The following is a 14,946-nucleotide window of genomic DNA, read 5'->3' as shown; positions in this document are numbered from 1 at the left end:
TGCCATTTGTTGGAGGTGGGGCAGTTATCTTCTGTTAATTGGGCAGTTTTCTTTGTCTCTTCCACAAACCAATCCTCCCTCCAGGAAGCATCTTCTGTTAATGGGCCACTGAGTGTCACTGCATGACTGATAAAATGACATCATCCCATTGGGAGATGCTCCACCCAGAGGGAGGAGCCAAGCATTCCTGCCTAATATATAACTTGAGATTTGGAACACCATAGGCAGCCTTTTCCCACCAGATTCCCAGAGAAGCAGCTTTCTTCCCCACTGGATTCCCAGAGGAAAACCAGGCCCATCTACACCACCACTGGACCTTCAGAGGAAAACTCCACCCTTCTACAGGATCCCTGCTTCAACAGAACTACATCTGTCACTGCAGGAAGATTGCAGCCACCGTCCAATTGGACTGCTACCAACACCCTGACCAAGTGTCAGGTTGTATTCTGACTCTGTCAATGTTGGTTTTTTTTCATTTATATTATTGCATTTGGGGCTTTTTAGTTTTCCTAGTAAAGGACTGTTATTCCTATTCCCATATCATTGCCTAAGAGCCTCCTAATTTCAAAATTATAGTAATTTGGAGCGAGGGGGTCATATTTTCCATTTCAAGAGAGGCTCCTGCCTTCCTTAACAGACACCTGTCTTTTCAAGCCAAGACAGATTAACAATGTAATAAAGATCAACAAGAAGTATACCCTACATGGCAAGTTTAGCCAGGTCCACATATCTTACTGCTACTCTTGAGCTACAGACCATAAATCTACTGTTTGCAAACAGATCCTTCCTCCAAACTGGCTTGTAAGGCAAACACTCAAGGTAACACTATTGACAGGACTCTGGAAACAGGAGTCTAGCTGCATATGCCTATTGGAAGAATATTTCCTCTTCAGTGATATCCATGTATGCACATGTGTCTAGACATACATTTATAGCTCCACTACTTTTTTCCACAGTGCATGATAAGATCATCGTTAACAAAACACAGTCAAGGGTTTTTTAATGTGAAATCTTGTGAAAGACTTCATAAGGTTCTAGTGTAGTTACCTCTGAAAAAGGTGCCAGCTCAAATATCCCTATAAAAGTACTTCAGAAAATTAGTGGGGAATGCATTACTCATCTAATTTTTTGAGTGATTTTTAGGTAGATGAAACTTGGTCAGACAATTCAGGTTGGGTCTTTAATGAAGACCTCATCTTAATACTCTATGAACAAGACTGAGAGCACTGGCTCAATACTGACTCAGAAGAAAAATACTCACCTACAAAAACTGGCTTAAGAAACAGCTGTTTTTAAGGGACTTTCAGGGAACTCTAGACACATCTGACTGCATTAAGTGCATGGAAAAAGAAGGTGATGTACTCTGTGTAACTGCATACTACTTCTCTGAGGTTTCAAAATCAAATAAAATTTGAACAGATTATGAATTTACTCAACATCTGGTAGTTCTAATAGTCTAAATATTTCAGAATAATCTGCAATAGTCTTCTAGTCAGAGAGTAGACAAATCATGACCTATTGAATAGGTCAAATAATGACCTATTTGTAGTTTTTACTGTTACCAATGGGAAGATGTCACAAAGCAAGAATGAAGGGCCATGCCAAAAGCAAATGGATACACCTCTCCCCATGATTCCTTCTTCCCCACTACATCTCTGGATTGTCAAGTAAGGGCTAATCACTACTTTATGTCAGCAGCAGGAACAGAGCGGCAGAGCACACAACTGTGTTTTTACTGCAGTGATGCTAGAACATCACTGAGCTGTGACACTGTGACTGAAGCCCAAACACTTCCAGTGACCATTTGTAGTTAAATGTAAAGACACTAGTATCAGCAATTCTTTTCATGCTCGCTTTGACGTGACAGTGCAAGTAAAATCACATTATTTGCAATTTTACAATTAAATCTGTTATTATGCAATCAAACCCCTATGCTAATGCTATGTTCCCAGTACCTCAAAATCAAAAAGCTACAAATGTTCCACTATTTTCCTCTATTTTACACTTTCACTATCAACATAATGGCTTTCAAAATGGGGACCAATCCATTGCCTCCATTTGTAAAGAAGGAACTACCTAACCAGCACTATATGTGTTAATTATTAGCTCTCATCATAATAAAACAAAAAATGTTGCATAAATTCCAGAAATGCTCAATGGAACTGCTTTTCCATTATGTTTGAAAAGCACCACAGAGGAAAAAAGGGGTCTGTTCTAGCAGATTATAAAAAAAGAAAGATACTGGAAAAATGATATAATAGTACAAGTTAGGGCAAAAAAATTACTGAAGCTTGAAGGTGCCTTCCATTTCAAATTAAATACAGCACAAGGATCAGTGGTAAAAGAAAGGAGAGGTGGGACATCTGGGAAAAACGGAAGAAGAAACCCTCAGTCATTAGAGAAAGAGGAAAGAGATTATTTATCTGCAAAGTGTTAAATTGAACTTGCTGCAAAATTGATCAAATCTCTTCAGACTCGGAAATACCCTACGGCAATTATTGATCAAGAGTAGTGAATGTGCTACAGACCATTTTTATGAGCTATACAAAAAAAAGGCAGGGGAGGGAAACTAAAGTGTGTTTAAAACACACTTAACTTTGAAACACACTCAACTGCGAAGTTAATGGTTGCATGAGTTATTGCAGCAATGTGTATGAGGATAGATGATCTTCAGGAAAACATACCTGGCTAGATTGAATGCATCGTCAATCAAGCCTGCTCGATTACTGACAGAGATAACCTGTGAGGGGCAAGCACAAAAATTGAACAATTTAAGGTGATGAAACAGTGAAGGTCCATCGACGAAGGCAGATTTTAGGGATGAGAAGAGAATCTTACCTCATGGTTCCTTGTTAGCTGGTTAATTAACAGCTTCCAATTCCTAATATCATAATTAACTCTGAAGTAGCCAGTCTGGTTGATGTTCCCCAGCAACCAACTTGCCTCTTCCAAAGCAGGAATTCTGTGGTGTTCTGGAAACAAAGAAGAAGAAGGGAAGGGGTCTTGGTTTCAAATTTAAAAATTCTAAAGGTGCATCTATTACATTTTCTCCTTCTTTAAATAGACGTGAAGGCAGTAAAATTAATTCAAAGACTAACAAAAATACTGTGTTAGATTAATAATTTCTTTCATCTGTTCTGATGTAGAGAGATGCCAACTGACAATCCCATGGGGACCATTTACACACACAGAACTTCAAGTGTGCTTTTTCTTTCCTGGCAAGTATTATTTTTATGAGAGGTAGCCGCTTTAAGTCTGGTACCCTTATTCTGGCCATGCTGAAATAGTTTTCTACAACTGTAACAAAAAATTCAATGAATGTGCTGTAGAGAGAAGAGTAAACCTATGATTAAAAAAATTGATTCTTAAGTGTTTCTGCATGTATTTGATTAAGTTTTTACATTGGATTTTAAATTAAAGCACTTCCAGTTGAACAGCTTCTACCTACTAAGCACTGAGAGCTTCCTCTTTAGAGCTAGACCAATTAACCTTATATCCCCTAAGCTGTTCTTCATGTTTTCCCTATGTTTTAAGTAATCACTTTAGGGCTGAAAGTCTAAATTTATTACTGTTTTTCTGCAGTCAGGCACTCCACAACAATTTGCAGAAATAGGGATTTCAAAATTTCAGCAACAGAAATGCCCTGAACTCACAACATGCCCTTCTTTTTTATCAGGCACAAAGCGTTAGGCTTCAACACCCCTGGAAGAAGTCTTCAATACAGTAAATGATTTTGACAAAACTAACCATGAACAAGAACTCACTAAAAATTCAGAAACACTTTTTTCTACCAATAAAATTATTTTTTACACTGTTGAAGGAGTAGTCTTGTCATTCATTTAAAAAAAATAAATAAATACATAAAATTTGTTATAAAATGCAATTCCATTAGAGAATTTTTTAGTGCGCTTGAACTCTCTGAAGGTAACAAATGGGAAAAAAGTTAGGAGTAAGGTCTTTACAATTCACTCATACTATCTAGTATACAGCCTTCCCAAAGAAATTTATTTGTTTTAGTCCTTCTTGTATAAAAGTGATTTCTGAGGAAATTATAGTTAACTAGGGCTACAGATAAAAGTTGTGCTTCTCCCTTGACTAACAGCAAGCCCACAAATAACTACTACTTTAAAGTGCAATAAGTACAAAGATCAGCAAGACCCGAATCTTAAAAACACATAATTATATGTTTAAATTCATGGACCTTCATTATGCATATGGATTCAGATAAAAAACTGCAGGATTAAAACAGATAGTCCTCTTTTCCCCTAGGTAGTTCTGAAACCATACTGAAATCATACTGTCAAAGTACCTAAGATGCTTCTGCCAGACAATCTGATTTGGAAAAAGGCTGTAACACTTGTGTGTCCTTTCTTCCACAAGGGGCAGTACCAATCAGTCCTTAGCAAATTCTCTTAGACTTGCTTGCTGCTCTATTTAAATCCTTTTTTCCTTGGGTCCAAGTCAGATCCAACCCATTGCTCCATCCTATTAAGAGAAGACTTGAATCCTGCTCCTCAGTAACCCTGTACCACCTTAATGCAGTACAGTTTTCTGCCCATGCTCTTTGGTTGCAAACTAACCTTTAAATGCCACCAGTCCTGAAAGCAGCTACTTGAAACTAGCTAATCTTTGCACCTCTACAATGCTACCTAAAAGCATACCAAATTGGCTATCAGCACACATTAAAAAACATTTGGGTAAATAAACACATTAAATGGAAATTTTCAAAATCTTATGCAATTAAAAAATACATGCACCTTTTCTCCTTTGGGCATTTGTATTACATTTTCACTTCCAAAGTGTGGAAATTACTTATGCTTCAACAGAGTATTGAATGATACTTCCCAGTCAAACATGACAAGTTCAGAATAAGGTATTTCACATGCAACAGCTATGCAACACCCCAGTATGTATCACTATAAAGGAAAAGAGTATCTATCCAAATCACGATGGCATTATTGCTGTTTCAGTCAGTTTAAATGCAACCATAACCTCCTGCTATTATTTTTCAATAAGACCACTCATGTATTGACCTTCTCCTGAAATAAAGGACAGAAATCTTTCACACTTTCCCAACTTACATAAAGAGGTGGCTATTTTACAGGACTGCCTGATACATGTTCTTCATACAGTTCTATATAATCTACTAGAATTTGACATTTGTGTCTGTCAGTTCTCATGCTTTCCTACAAAATAAATTATTTATTTTGGTAATTACAGGCACTAAACATTTCTATACCTGGGTAATGTTTCCACTCACAACAAACACTTTTATTAGCTTTCTGTTAAAAGTATTATAGTTAGCAAAAAGGTAGTAACTCAGTGTTAAATTCTACATTAAACCATTCATTACTTTCTAAACAACAACAAAGATTTCATTTGGAATGAAATCCATCTTTGAAGGTTTTAGTTCACCTCTCAAAAGTCAATCAAAAATATGTATCCCATTATATGTGAGATTAAAGAGCATTTTTTTAAATCTCCTTCCATCAGAAAGTGTTTTTCCATGGTCATCATTTGTCTGGATGCCTCAGAAAATAACATGGCTCTAAAACTTCTAGCTTTGCCGCATACTTATAGGAAATATTTAGGAAGAAACGTTTCAACTTATTTCTTTTGAGGTAAAAAAATCAGTTAGGGTCTCATTTTTCTCCCCAGTTTGTCTGCTCACAAAGTGTGAGATAGTTCCTCCAGCAGGTGCACGTAGCTTGAAGTTCTGAGCTCTCCCAACAATTTCAATTCCATTAAAACCAGCATGTGGGGCAGGTGTGGGAGAAGGGCATCCTTCTACAAGAGAGTACTGCCAAAAGTATGGGCTAAACACAGTTCCAGTACCATTTAAAGTCTTTTGACTCACAGTTGTTATTTTAACTCTTTACCTTATACAACCCCTAGCATACTAAGAAATTGGTTTAAGCTAGTGGAATCCCTACTGGGGAAATTAACTCCATTTTGCTGCAAAAAACAACTGCACAAGTATAGCACAATTTCTTGACAACAACAGCAAGCAAAATTTTGCTGACAAAAAAGTTTTCCATGAGGACTTTCATAATAATTTATACTGGCTTTACTAAATCCTGCATATCTTCTTGCAAGAACTTTTCATACAGAGAGAAGGCATCCAGAAGAAAACATTCTATCTATCTCACTTGCCATGTTGACATAGCTCCATGCTGAAAGAAAATATTTTGGTATAGAGATTAGCACAATAAATGGAGCACATCAGGAAATATGATCATGTTCCATCTCACAAAACTCTTTCTTCAAATTACCCTTCTATCCATTAATATTCCTATATGAGGGAACTGCTAATGACTAAGGTGATACGCAATGTAAGCAGCGGTCTTCTGCTAGGATCCTCAGCTGTCAGAATAAGGGGAATGATTCTGACTCATTCTGTCAAAATTACACAAGATCCCAAGTCCTGTATCTCTGGTCCTAACTACAGCTGGCTGAGGCTCAAAGCATGACCTGTATGTTAATCTTTTTTCACAGTGCTTCCCTTCTTCCTACTTTTGAAAGATGAAGGAATGGAGTCTGGAAGCAACACAGGTAAATCTCAGCAGCTGAGTTTCAGAAAAGAAAAAAAAGGGTATTTTTGTAAAGCTGCAGCTAATGCTCTGCTCCCCAGCAGGCAGCCAGCAAACCCCAGCTCAGAAGCATCTGTCTTCTACAAAACACTTCCTGGAGGAGAATCTGACTGTTGAGTGGCTTAAAGTAGAGATTGTCTAGTAGGAGGTGGCAAAGTAAATTGGGACTTGCTGTTGGAAGAGAATTACCCTGTTGAACTTGCTTTCCCCCATCTCATGGCAATCCTGAGGAGACATTAGGAGCAATCTGAACAGCAGTCACTTTAACTGCGGTAGGGAGGTCTATCTAAGGAGCGTTTCCTTGGAACATAACAAATCAGTTAATAAACAGGAGGTGGGGATGGAAAGGGCAGGGACTAAAGCTGTGTCAGCTAGTTCAGCAGCACTTGCTGAGTTGCATGGAAATGTTTCCTATTTGGAGACTGAGCACCAGAAAAATGATTTCCAGGGAACAGGAAGTATGTCTTTTTCCAAAGCCCTGCTCACCTTTTGGAAATGGATGCTAGCTAAACCTCCTCACTTGAGGTTAAGGTCGGTTCTAGATTTGGAGAAGCATGCACAGGTAAGCCTGTGCTTCCACACCTAGTACAGCTTCATCAGAAATCACCAACACATCCCCACAAGCCCTGCTTAGCAGTCATAAGCATGGAATGGGTCCAAAGCTGGTTCCTGGCTTTCTACCCACTACTGATTTTGGACTGACCCCAAAACGCTATGGATACATGTTCACTGATCATTATAATAACTACAAAAGAGGCAACTTATCTAGGAGAAATAGAAACAAGCCCTGGAATACAACAGAGCAGAAATTTGTAACACCAATGATTTCCACAATGCCAGTAAAATTTATCATTCAGCAGACCTGCAAGATTGAGGCACAAAGAGCCCTTCAGCCATCTTAGCATGATGTTTCCAACCTCAGCATGGATAGGAAGCTCTAGTACAAGATTTTCCCTTTGTGACTGGCTTACAGTTACTTGAAGCAGAACAGCCTCATCTATGGCTGTGGGGAGAGAACAGGAAAAAGGTGGTGGTGACCTTTGTGCAGCATTCTGAGAGCAAATGAGACGGTTCCACTTCACACACCAGACAAACTGAACCCAGTAAAAGGACCATCATCTGATGACTGGTATATGAACTGATGAGCAGAAATACAGTTACATAAATGATATGGTTCATTGGGTAATGAGAAGAGAGACTGGCAGAAGCACTTGCAAAAGGAAAAGCTTTCAAAACTATGCCTACATTGTGCCTTCCACAAACAGGTGGGAAGAGATATATTAGATTTGAAACATCTTGGATATTATGCACTGTGGATGTGACAGCCTGGTCAGAGAACAAGAAAACTAGATAAGTTTTCCCAGATTCGGCTTGTGAGACTTTAGGGAGTTGAAGATAAACGATGATAGCTTATTATTATAAACAATCTGCAGGTGTTGTTTTCCTACTCTCTATTTTCCTATTTTTCTCAAAGATTGTTTATAAGAAAAGTGGTTTGTTAATTAACCAATCAAGTGAAAAGTATTAATTAATTGACCAATCTAGTCTATCTGTATCAGAACAATGTGTAAAAAAAGAGAATCCAAAGTAAAACAACTATGCTGTACAAACCAGCCTTCTAGTAAGTCTGTGCTGTTTCTTACTCAATAGTGACAATGCACCTTGTCAAACAAGTTGCCAAGGCCTGGCACTATCCTCTTTACAGGATTTCCTGCAAAGGATAATGAACTGCAACTCAAAAAGACACTGTGCAGCTGTAATTTCCAGTGTGTTCCTTCACTTCAGTGCTGTGAAGAATGGACAGACCTAACATTGTTGACAGCAACTGTGGTGAGATGCAGTTATCTGAACTGATCCTGCCCAGCATATTGAACAATCAGTGATCTGGATGCTCACTACCCCTGGCATGTAGCCAGAGACAGACAAGATGAGGAAAGAGCAGCAGCAACTCAATCATCCTAAATTCATGTCTGTCTCACAGAGCTGGAGAGCAGCCTCATATCCTTTTGTTCATGAAAATACCAACAGGTATCCAAAAACATCTTGATGAGGTCACAGACACAGTGGCAGAGAGGATGCAAAAATCAACAATTCTTGCTTTTGTCTTTCTGGATGTACATGAAGGAAATGCCTCTTAGGAAAAGCAAATAACCATTCTTGGTCAGCTAGGGCAAGGCACAGGGTTAACTCCTGATGGATACTGTTATTCAAAATATCACCAAAAAAAAAAAAAGGAGGAACATGTTTTGATGTATTTCTATATGTAGCTATTTCAAAACTGCTGTGGTTTCATTTCTATCAGGTAACCCACAGACAAGGTTAATTTTATTGGAAGATTTAAGTCATATGCCAAGATATCACAGTGGTAGTCATCAACTTGAATCCTTTTCCCTATTGGCAGCTGAAATTAGGTGTGTGATCAGTAATAATGACTATGTTGGGTTTGCATGGCCAGGTTTGGTAGCAGAGGGGAGGCTAGAGAAATACCATAGAGGCGTGAGAAGCTGCCAGAAGCTTTTCCATGTCCAGCAGAGGCAATACCAGCTGGGTCCAAGATGGACATGCTGCTTGCCAAAGCTGGGCCAACCAGAATTGGTAGTAATGCCTCTGTGACAACAGATTTAAGAACAAGAAGAAGGAAAAAAGAAGTTATTGCTCAGATGTAACTGTGGCTAGAGAAGACCAGGGTGAGAACGTGTGAGAGGAACAACCCTGCAGACACCAAGGTCAGTGGAGAAGGAGGGGCAGGAGGTGCTCCAGGTACCAGAGCTGGGATTCCTGTGCAGCCCATGGTGCAGCTCATGGTGAGGCAGCTGTGCCCCTGCAGCCCATGGAGATCCACAGGGATGCAGAGATCCACCTGCAGCCCATGGAGGAGACCCACACCAGAGCAGGTGGATGCCTGAGAGGAGGCTGTCACCCTGTGGGAGGGCCAGTGGGAGAAACAACATGTGATGAACTGGTCATAAGCCCCATTCCCTTATCCCGGCACCGCTGGGGGAGAGGGGGCAGAGCTAGGAAACAGGGAGGGGTGGAGAGCAGGGGAAGGCATTTTAAGGTCTGTTTTTACTTCTCATTATCCTGCTCCCATTTCGAGTCTGTTTTGCTGAGACAGTACTTGGTGAGGAGTCTCTAACTCAGGCTTTATTTAAGATCCATGAACACTTTTTTATATTCTGTCTCCCGTGTCCAGGTTCAGAGGGGAGTGATAAAATTTGGTGGGTGCCTGGTGTCCAGCCAGGGTCAACAGATCACAATAACAAACAACAGAGAGCTGCTCATTAGCTCCTGTCCACTCTTCCAGTCACACTGGAAGCTCCTTCAGCACAACAGTTTAGTCAACAAGAAGGAATTGCCTACTCTTTCCTAAAAAGGGCACAGAAAACACCCTCATGAATAGCATTTATTCCAAAGTTGATTTGTATATCTGCATTTAACTACACGCATTTGAAGAACAATGTGACCTCTTCCAATCTTCCAAATATCCTCTGCAGCAGCTTGTTTCACCTCCAGCTTGCAGACTTTTTCCAAGACTACCCACTGGGACAATACTGAAACTGTCCTCTGTACAACAGAAAGTCTTCAAGATTCTTCCAGTCCACAAGAATCAAACCTGGAAATTCTCATTTGGAGTCTCAGAATTCCTCCCTCATCCCCATGAAACAAACATACCAGCTGCAGAAAAACTCCCAGGAATCATGTGTACCAGCCTCAATACATAGCAGCCTAGACCACAATAAGTAGAAACAAGAGGACATTCTTGCTGTAGTCATAAGTTTACAGTCTCATTTTCAATGAGGCACAGCAAGTGAATAAGTGAGTGAAAGTAATGAGGAAGAACAAGGATAATGACAATAGATCACAGTGTCATTGATTTGCTACACAGGAGACTGATGACTCGGAAAGGTTCCTCTTTAATTTCTATATAGTAGCCAACCCAAAATAATTGCTCACACTGGCCATCATTAATTTGTTGATTTCTTGAAAGCATTCCAACAGAAGCAGTAGATCTTAAAAGAGTGGGTAGCAGTTTTATGGACTTGTTCCTCCACAGCACCCTGCAAGTAAAAGGCAGTGAGGAAGCATCTATGTAGATAATAGCAACATGCTGAACTTTGAAGGAGGGAGTGAAGGGAGGGAGACATGCATGTGCAACCTAATGAGATGGGATGATCAGCTAGCTCTGAAGTTAGTGGGAACCTTTCTACTAACTTCAATGAGAGTTCAATCAAGCCCTAAAGGACAAAAGTAGAATAGGTCATTAAGGCAGACTCTGAAAGTGCAAACAGGTCTTGAAGTATTCTGGAAGCGCTAATGTTAAAAAGTATAGCCAAAATAGTAAGTTCTGAAAAGTAAGAGAGAACCTATATGCTTTGATGAGAGCATGTTCCCCAGGTATGAAAACTGCTCTGGCTGCAGGCACACTGCTAGATCATTCTATCATGGGAGCAGCATAAAACATGTTACTTTCTCATAGGCTGCAAACGATCTGGGTAACAACACATACCTTGTACCACTAGAAGGTTGGGGTACTCAGATTTCGGCTGATCATACACCATTCATTTCCAGTCCTTCTGGCTGCTAAGCTCTATGTGACTAACATATTTTAGTAACTTAGGAAAGAGAAAAAACATCTCACACGGGTTTGACTCTCCTCTCTCCCATTAATTTTCTATTAGAGGGGAATCTCTATATCTTTCTAATTATACAAGAAAGGGTCAGTTCTCCCTCTACAGTCCACATGTCAAGGGGATGCATGCATCCTTCTTTTCCCTTCTATATAATAATTCCATTCCAGTTCCCACATGTCTTCCCTCACTCTCTTTAATTCTAGTCCAAAACTCTCAGACAATGTAGCATGAAGTGCTAAGGAAATAGATAAATAATGAAATTTCTTTGGTGGGCTTCTTTTCTTAGGTGATAAAAAACCACTGGCATCTAGCACTCACTCTCCTCCAGACAGTCACTAATACTGTTACAATCATCCAGGAACTGAGGAGGAAGAAAATAATGTAGTAAGCACAACATTAAACTTTTGAATTCCAGCATATGGTTTTCTAATAGAGAGAACAAATATTTTTTATAGATCAATAGGACAATTTTAATGACAGCAACCATTTCTTAGGCCTGGTTGAGACTATGGATCAAGTTAAAAATGCTAGAATTCTATATGTTCCAAACTATACTCATCATATCTGCTTCATTATACAATATTACATTTAACTTTCACCCATCAATAAAGTGAATTGCATTCATCAGTGATTTGATATGTTTTGCCAAATATAAAATACTTAGCACTTTACGTTTCTTTGTAAAAGCTTTACATTATACTGTCTAAATTCTGCAATATTATAAATCTAGATTGTTGCTTATCCTTCATCCTCCTCCCTCCCTTCCCAGCTCTGCTTTTTTCACAATCCATTTTAAGCAGTTAAAACTGGGTGCAGAGCAACTAAACAATTATCTAGGATCAATTCCAAAGATACATTTGAGGAAAACACAAGTATGCTTTATGAGATTCCACTGGGAGGAAAGTTTATTTTTACCTGATTTGTTAGACACCCATATAATTGCCTCTGATGAGATGTGGCTCGTATTTCCTACTGCAATTGTTAATGGAATCTGCCACAAGTAGCTGCAAGACAAAGGAGGGGGAATCTAAGAACAAAAATACTGAACTGATTCTTCTTACAGCAATCAGGGATCATGTCAAAGAAATCAAAACACAATCTCAGTAGCAGTGTAAAGATCTGTGGATTCTAACAAGTTACTTTGATTTTGAAATGCATTTGCATTAGCAATAAAACAAGGAAATATAATTTATTTTAAAAAAAACCCAACCTAGATTATATTTCCCATTTTTTCACAGTCTATCATCATATGAGGACTTTTTAACAAAGCTTTTCCTAGTTTAAAAGTGCTTTACAAAAGAGGAAATAATGATTAGTCATAAAAAGAAAAACACTTTTTTACATTTACTTAGAAAAAACCTCCACATAAGACATGATTTGATTTATAGGGACTTCAAAGTTAAAAATACCATACTCTTCTAGCAACTTCTTAAAAAGCTACAGTGGGATTTCACTGCTGCTGGTTTAAAAAAAAACAAAATGAATGGGACAGATCTCCACTTCTTGGCACCATTTATGACCACCTATGCATATGCAAACTGGGCAAAACATATTACATGTGGGTCTGGTGATACACTGGTATAATCAGACCCCATCTTCCCTACAGGGTACTACAAATTGTTTCTCATTTGAAGTAAATGTTATAAATAACATCTTTATCCAAATAAACAGAAATTGACTGTATGAAGTGAATCTTTTTAGGGACAGATGGAAAGGATTATTTCCTTCATGTCTTCACCATCACCTCTACTTCTTAACTCTCAAAAGTAGCATTTCACCAGTCAGTGAAGAAGTAGACATTTCCCTCACAGGCCTGCCCTGTCATTTTGTAAATCAGTAAAGGGGAAGCACTCAGTAATGGTACAGGTGGTCCCTTTGCCTTAGGTGCCTTACAGATGGTCCCTTGGTAGGTGGTCAGTGGTATTATGTGTGCAGTTAAGCAAGGCAGCATGGCAAGAGACTGGCCCCAACTCAGATATCACCATATAGCACCACTTTGATACCAAGAATATAATTTTAGACTGATTGCATTAAAATGTTGCAAAGATGAGTGCGGGCCAGTTCTCTCCTGCTAGTACACAGCATTGCAAAACTAGCCCACTGTACTAAAGAAAAAAATTAGGTTTGTTCCTTTCCACTCACCCAGAAGCCTGCGCCATTTAACTACAAACACCACCCAAATATTCCACAGCCACAGTCAACATGGGCTGGCTTCCAAGGGTTGCCTTGCTGGCATCACTTGGGAAGCTGGGGGAGGGACAGAGCCCTGTCCCCCCACCACAGCTGGCTCACAGCTCCCCACCCATCTGCAAAGAGCCCCCAGGACACACAGGACTATGCACTGCTTAGAACACAATTGTGTGCAGGGAAACACTTGTCCATACAGCAGAGATTCAGCAAAGATGGGAGGTATTTGGACAACCATACAGCTGGAAGAGCTATGAGTGACACTAGAAATAAAACGTGGCATTTACTGCCGTATGAAAGAAGAAAACACTTTCCATGTCATTTTACGTTCTCTGAATGTTAGTACCATGACACGAGGAAAATAATTACCTCTACTGCACTGAAGATGAGCTCCACATAAGCATATACTCTGGCAGACACTTTTTGTTCTGTGTCATAATTAAGCTGTGTCATTTGAAGATTCTCTTGGCTTTATCAGTCGGCCCATTTCTTGTGCTGGATATTATCACACTCCACAGCACAGCCAGCAGAAAAGGATGTCCACTGGTGCATTAGTGCAGCAGAAAAGGATGTCCATTGGTGCCAGTTCCCAGTCTGGGGATGTTACCTTCATTTTTGGCTTAACTGCGAACTGGATTTTTGAAATACAGTGTGTACTGTGTCCTGCAGCTTCAGCTGCGGCAGCAGTAACTCCTGGGTTCAACAGGTGAGGGCAGTCAGGAAACGCTGTGAAGTGATGCCCTGAATTGTATTCACTACTGCCCTAAATACCTTATACCTTACTAGACACACACCAGTGTTTTAGGGTCTGTCCATAAAAACCTCCTAGTAAATACATCGCCTTTAGAAACACACCCAGTTCTAAATACTTGTCTCTCCAGAATGAAAAAGATCTTAGCAAACTATGATTGAGAAAAATAAGGCAAAATTTAGCATGGAGTTTCTACATTATGCGAAAAAAAATTTAAAATGTATTTGCATGGAATTTTTATGACTCCTCAACTCCTACTGAAAAAGCTAAACTGCAAAAAAAGAAAGATGCTGTGAGCTGCCTATGTAGCTGATTTAAGCACATATATACACACCCACAAATATTCATGTATGAACACATTCATGGACACCTGTTATTTTGAGAAGGAGCTTCACAGAATGGTATTCTGTACGCTGTAATATCTATACAGAGAACAATTTTATACTTCCTTATAATATTTTATATTGCCTCCAATTGAGGTAAATCCTGCTGAAGTAAAGACTGATCCTTCTCTGAAAGGGGATCTAGCTGAAGAACAAGTGTCACAAAATCTACCCACCAGAAAACATGTTGGATTTAGTTGGGAATATTAGTACTGGCAAATGTAACTTTTATCTACCCAACATAAGAGACCTCCTGACATGCTTAGTGCTTTTCAGAACCTCCAAATCTCACTCTCTTGTTTTATGGTTTCCCAGAGGAACCACAGGTGTCCTTTTAGCAGACATCTGGGAAAAAAATAAACAATTTTTCCTACTTAACTGCTTCTGTTTTCTCTGTTTATCTG

At 39.3% G+C, this 14,946-nt stretch overlaps 1 protein-coding gene across 1 annotated transcript in view; it reads right to left on the bottom strand.

Annotated features, from left to right (window-relative positions):
• The window catches only part of TRHDE (thyrotropin releasing hormone degrading enzyme), a 210,510-nt gene that overhangs the window by 44,649 nt on the left and 150,915 nt on the right, over window positions 1-14,946 (bottom strand). The window contains exons 10-12 of the mRNA XM_064701951.1: window positions 12,137-12,225; window positions 2,839-2,972; window positions 2,685-2,740 (exon numbers count right to left, since the gene is read on the bottom strand). Coding sequence (XP_064558021.1) covers window positions 2,685-2,740; window positions 2,839-2,972; window positions 12,137-12,225 — 279 coding nt within the window. The remainder of the gene's footprint in view (window positions 1-2,684; window positions 2,741-2,838; window positions 2,973-12,136; window positions 12,226-14,946) is intronic.

The sequence above is a fragment of the Zonotrichia leucophrys genome, chromosome 1A, assembly GCF_028769735.1.
Source record: "Zonotrichia leucophrys gambelii isolate GWCS_2022_RI chromosome 1A, RI_Zleu_2.0, whole genome shotgun sequence".
NCBI classification, from domain to species: Eukaryota; Metazoa; Chordata; class Aves; order Passeriformes; family Passerellidae; genus Zonotrichia; species Zonotrichia leucophrys.
Note: the sequence above shows the minus strand (reverse complement) of the source record. Positions and strands in the feature narration are given on the sequence as shown.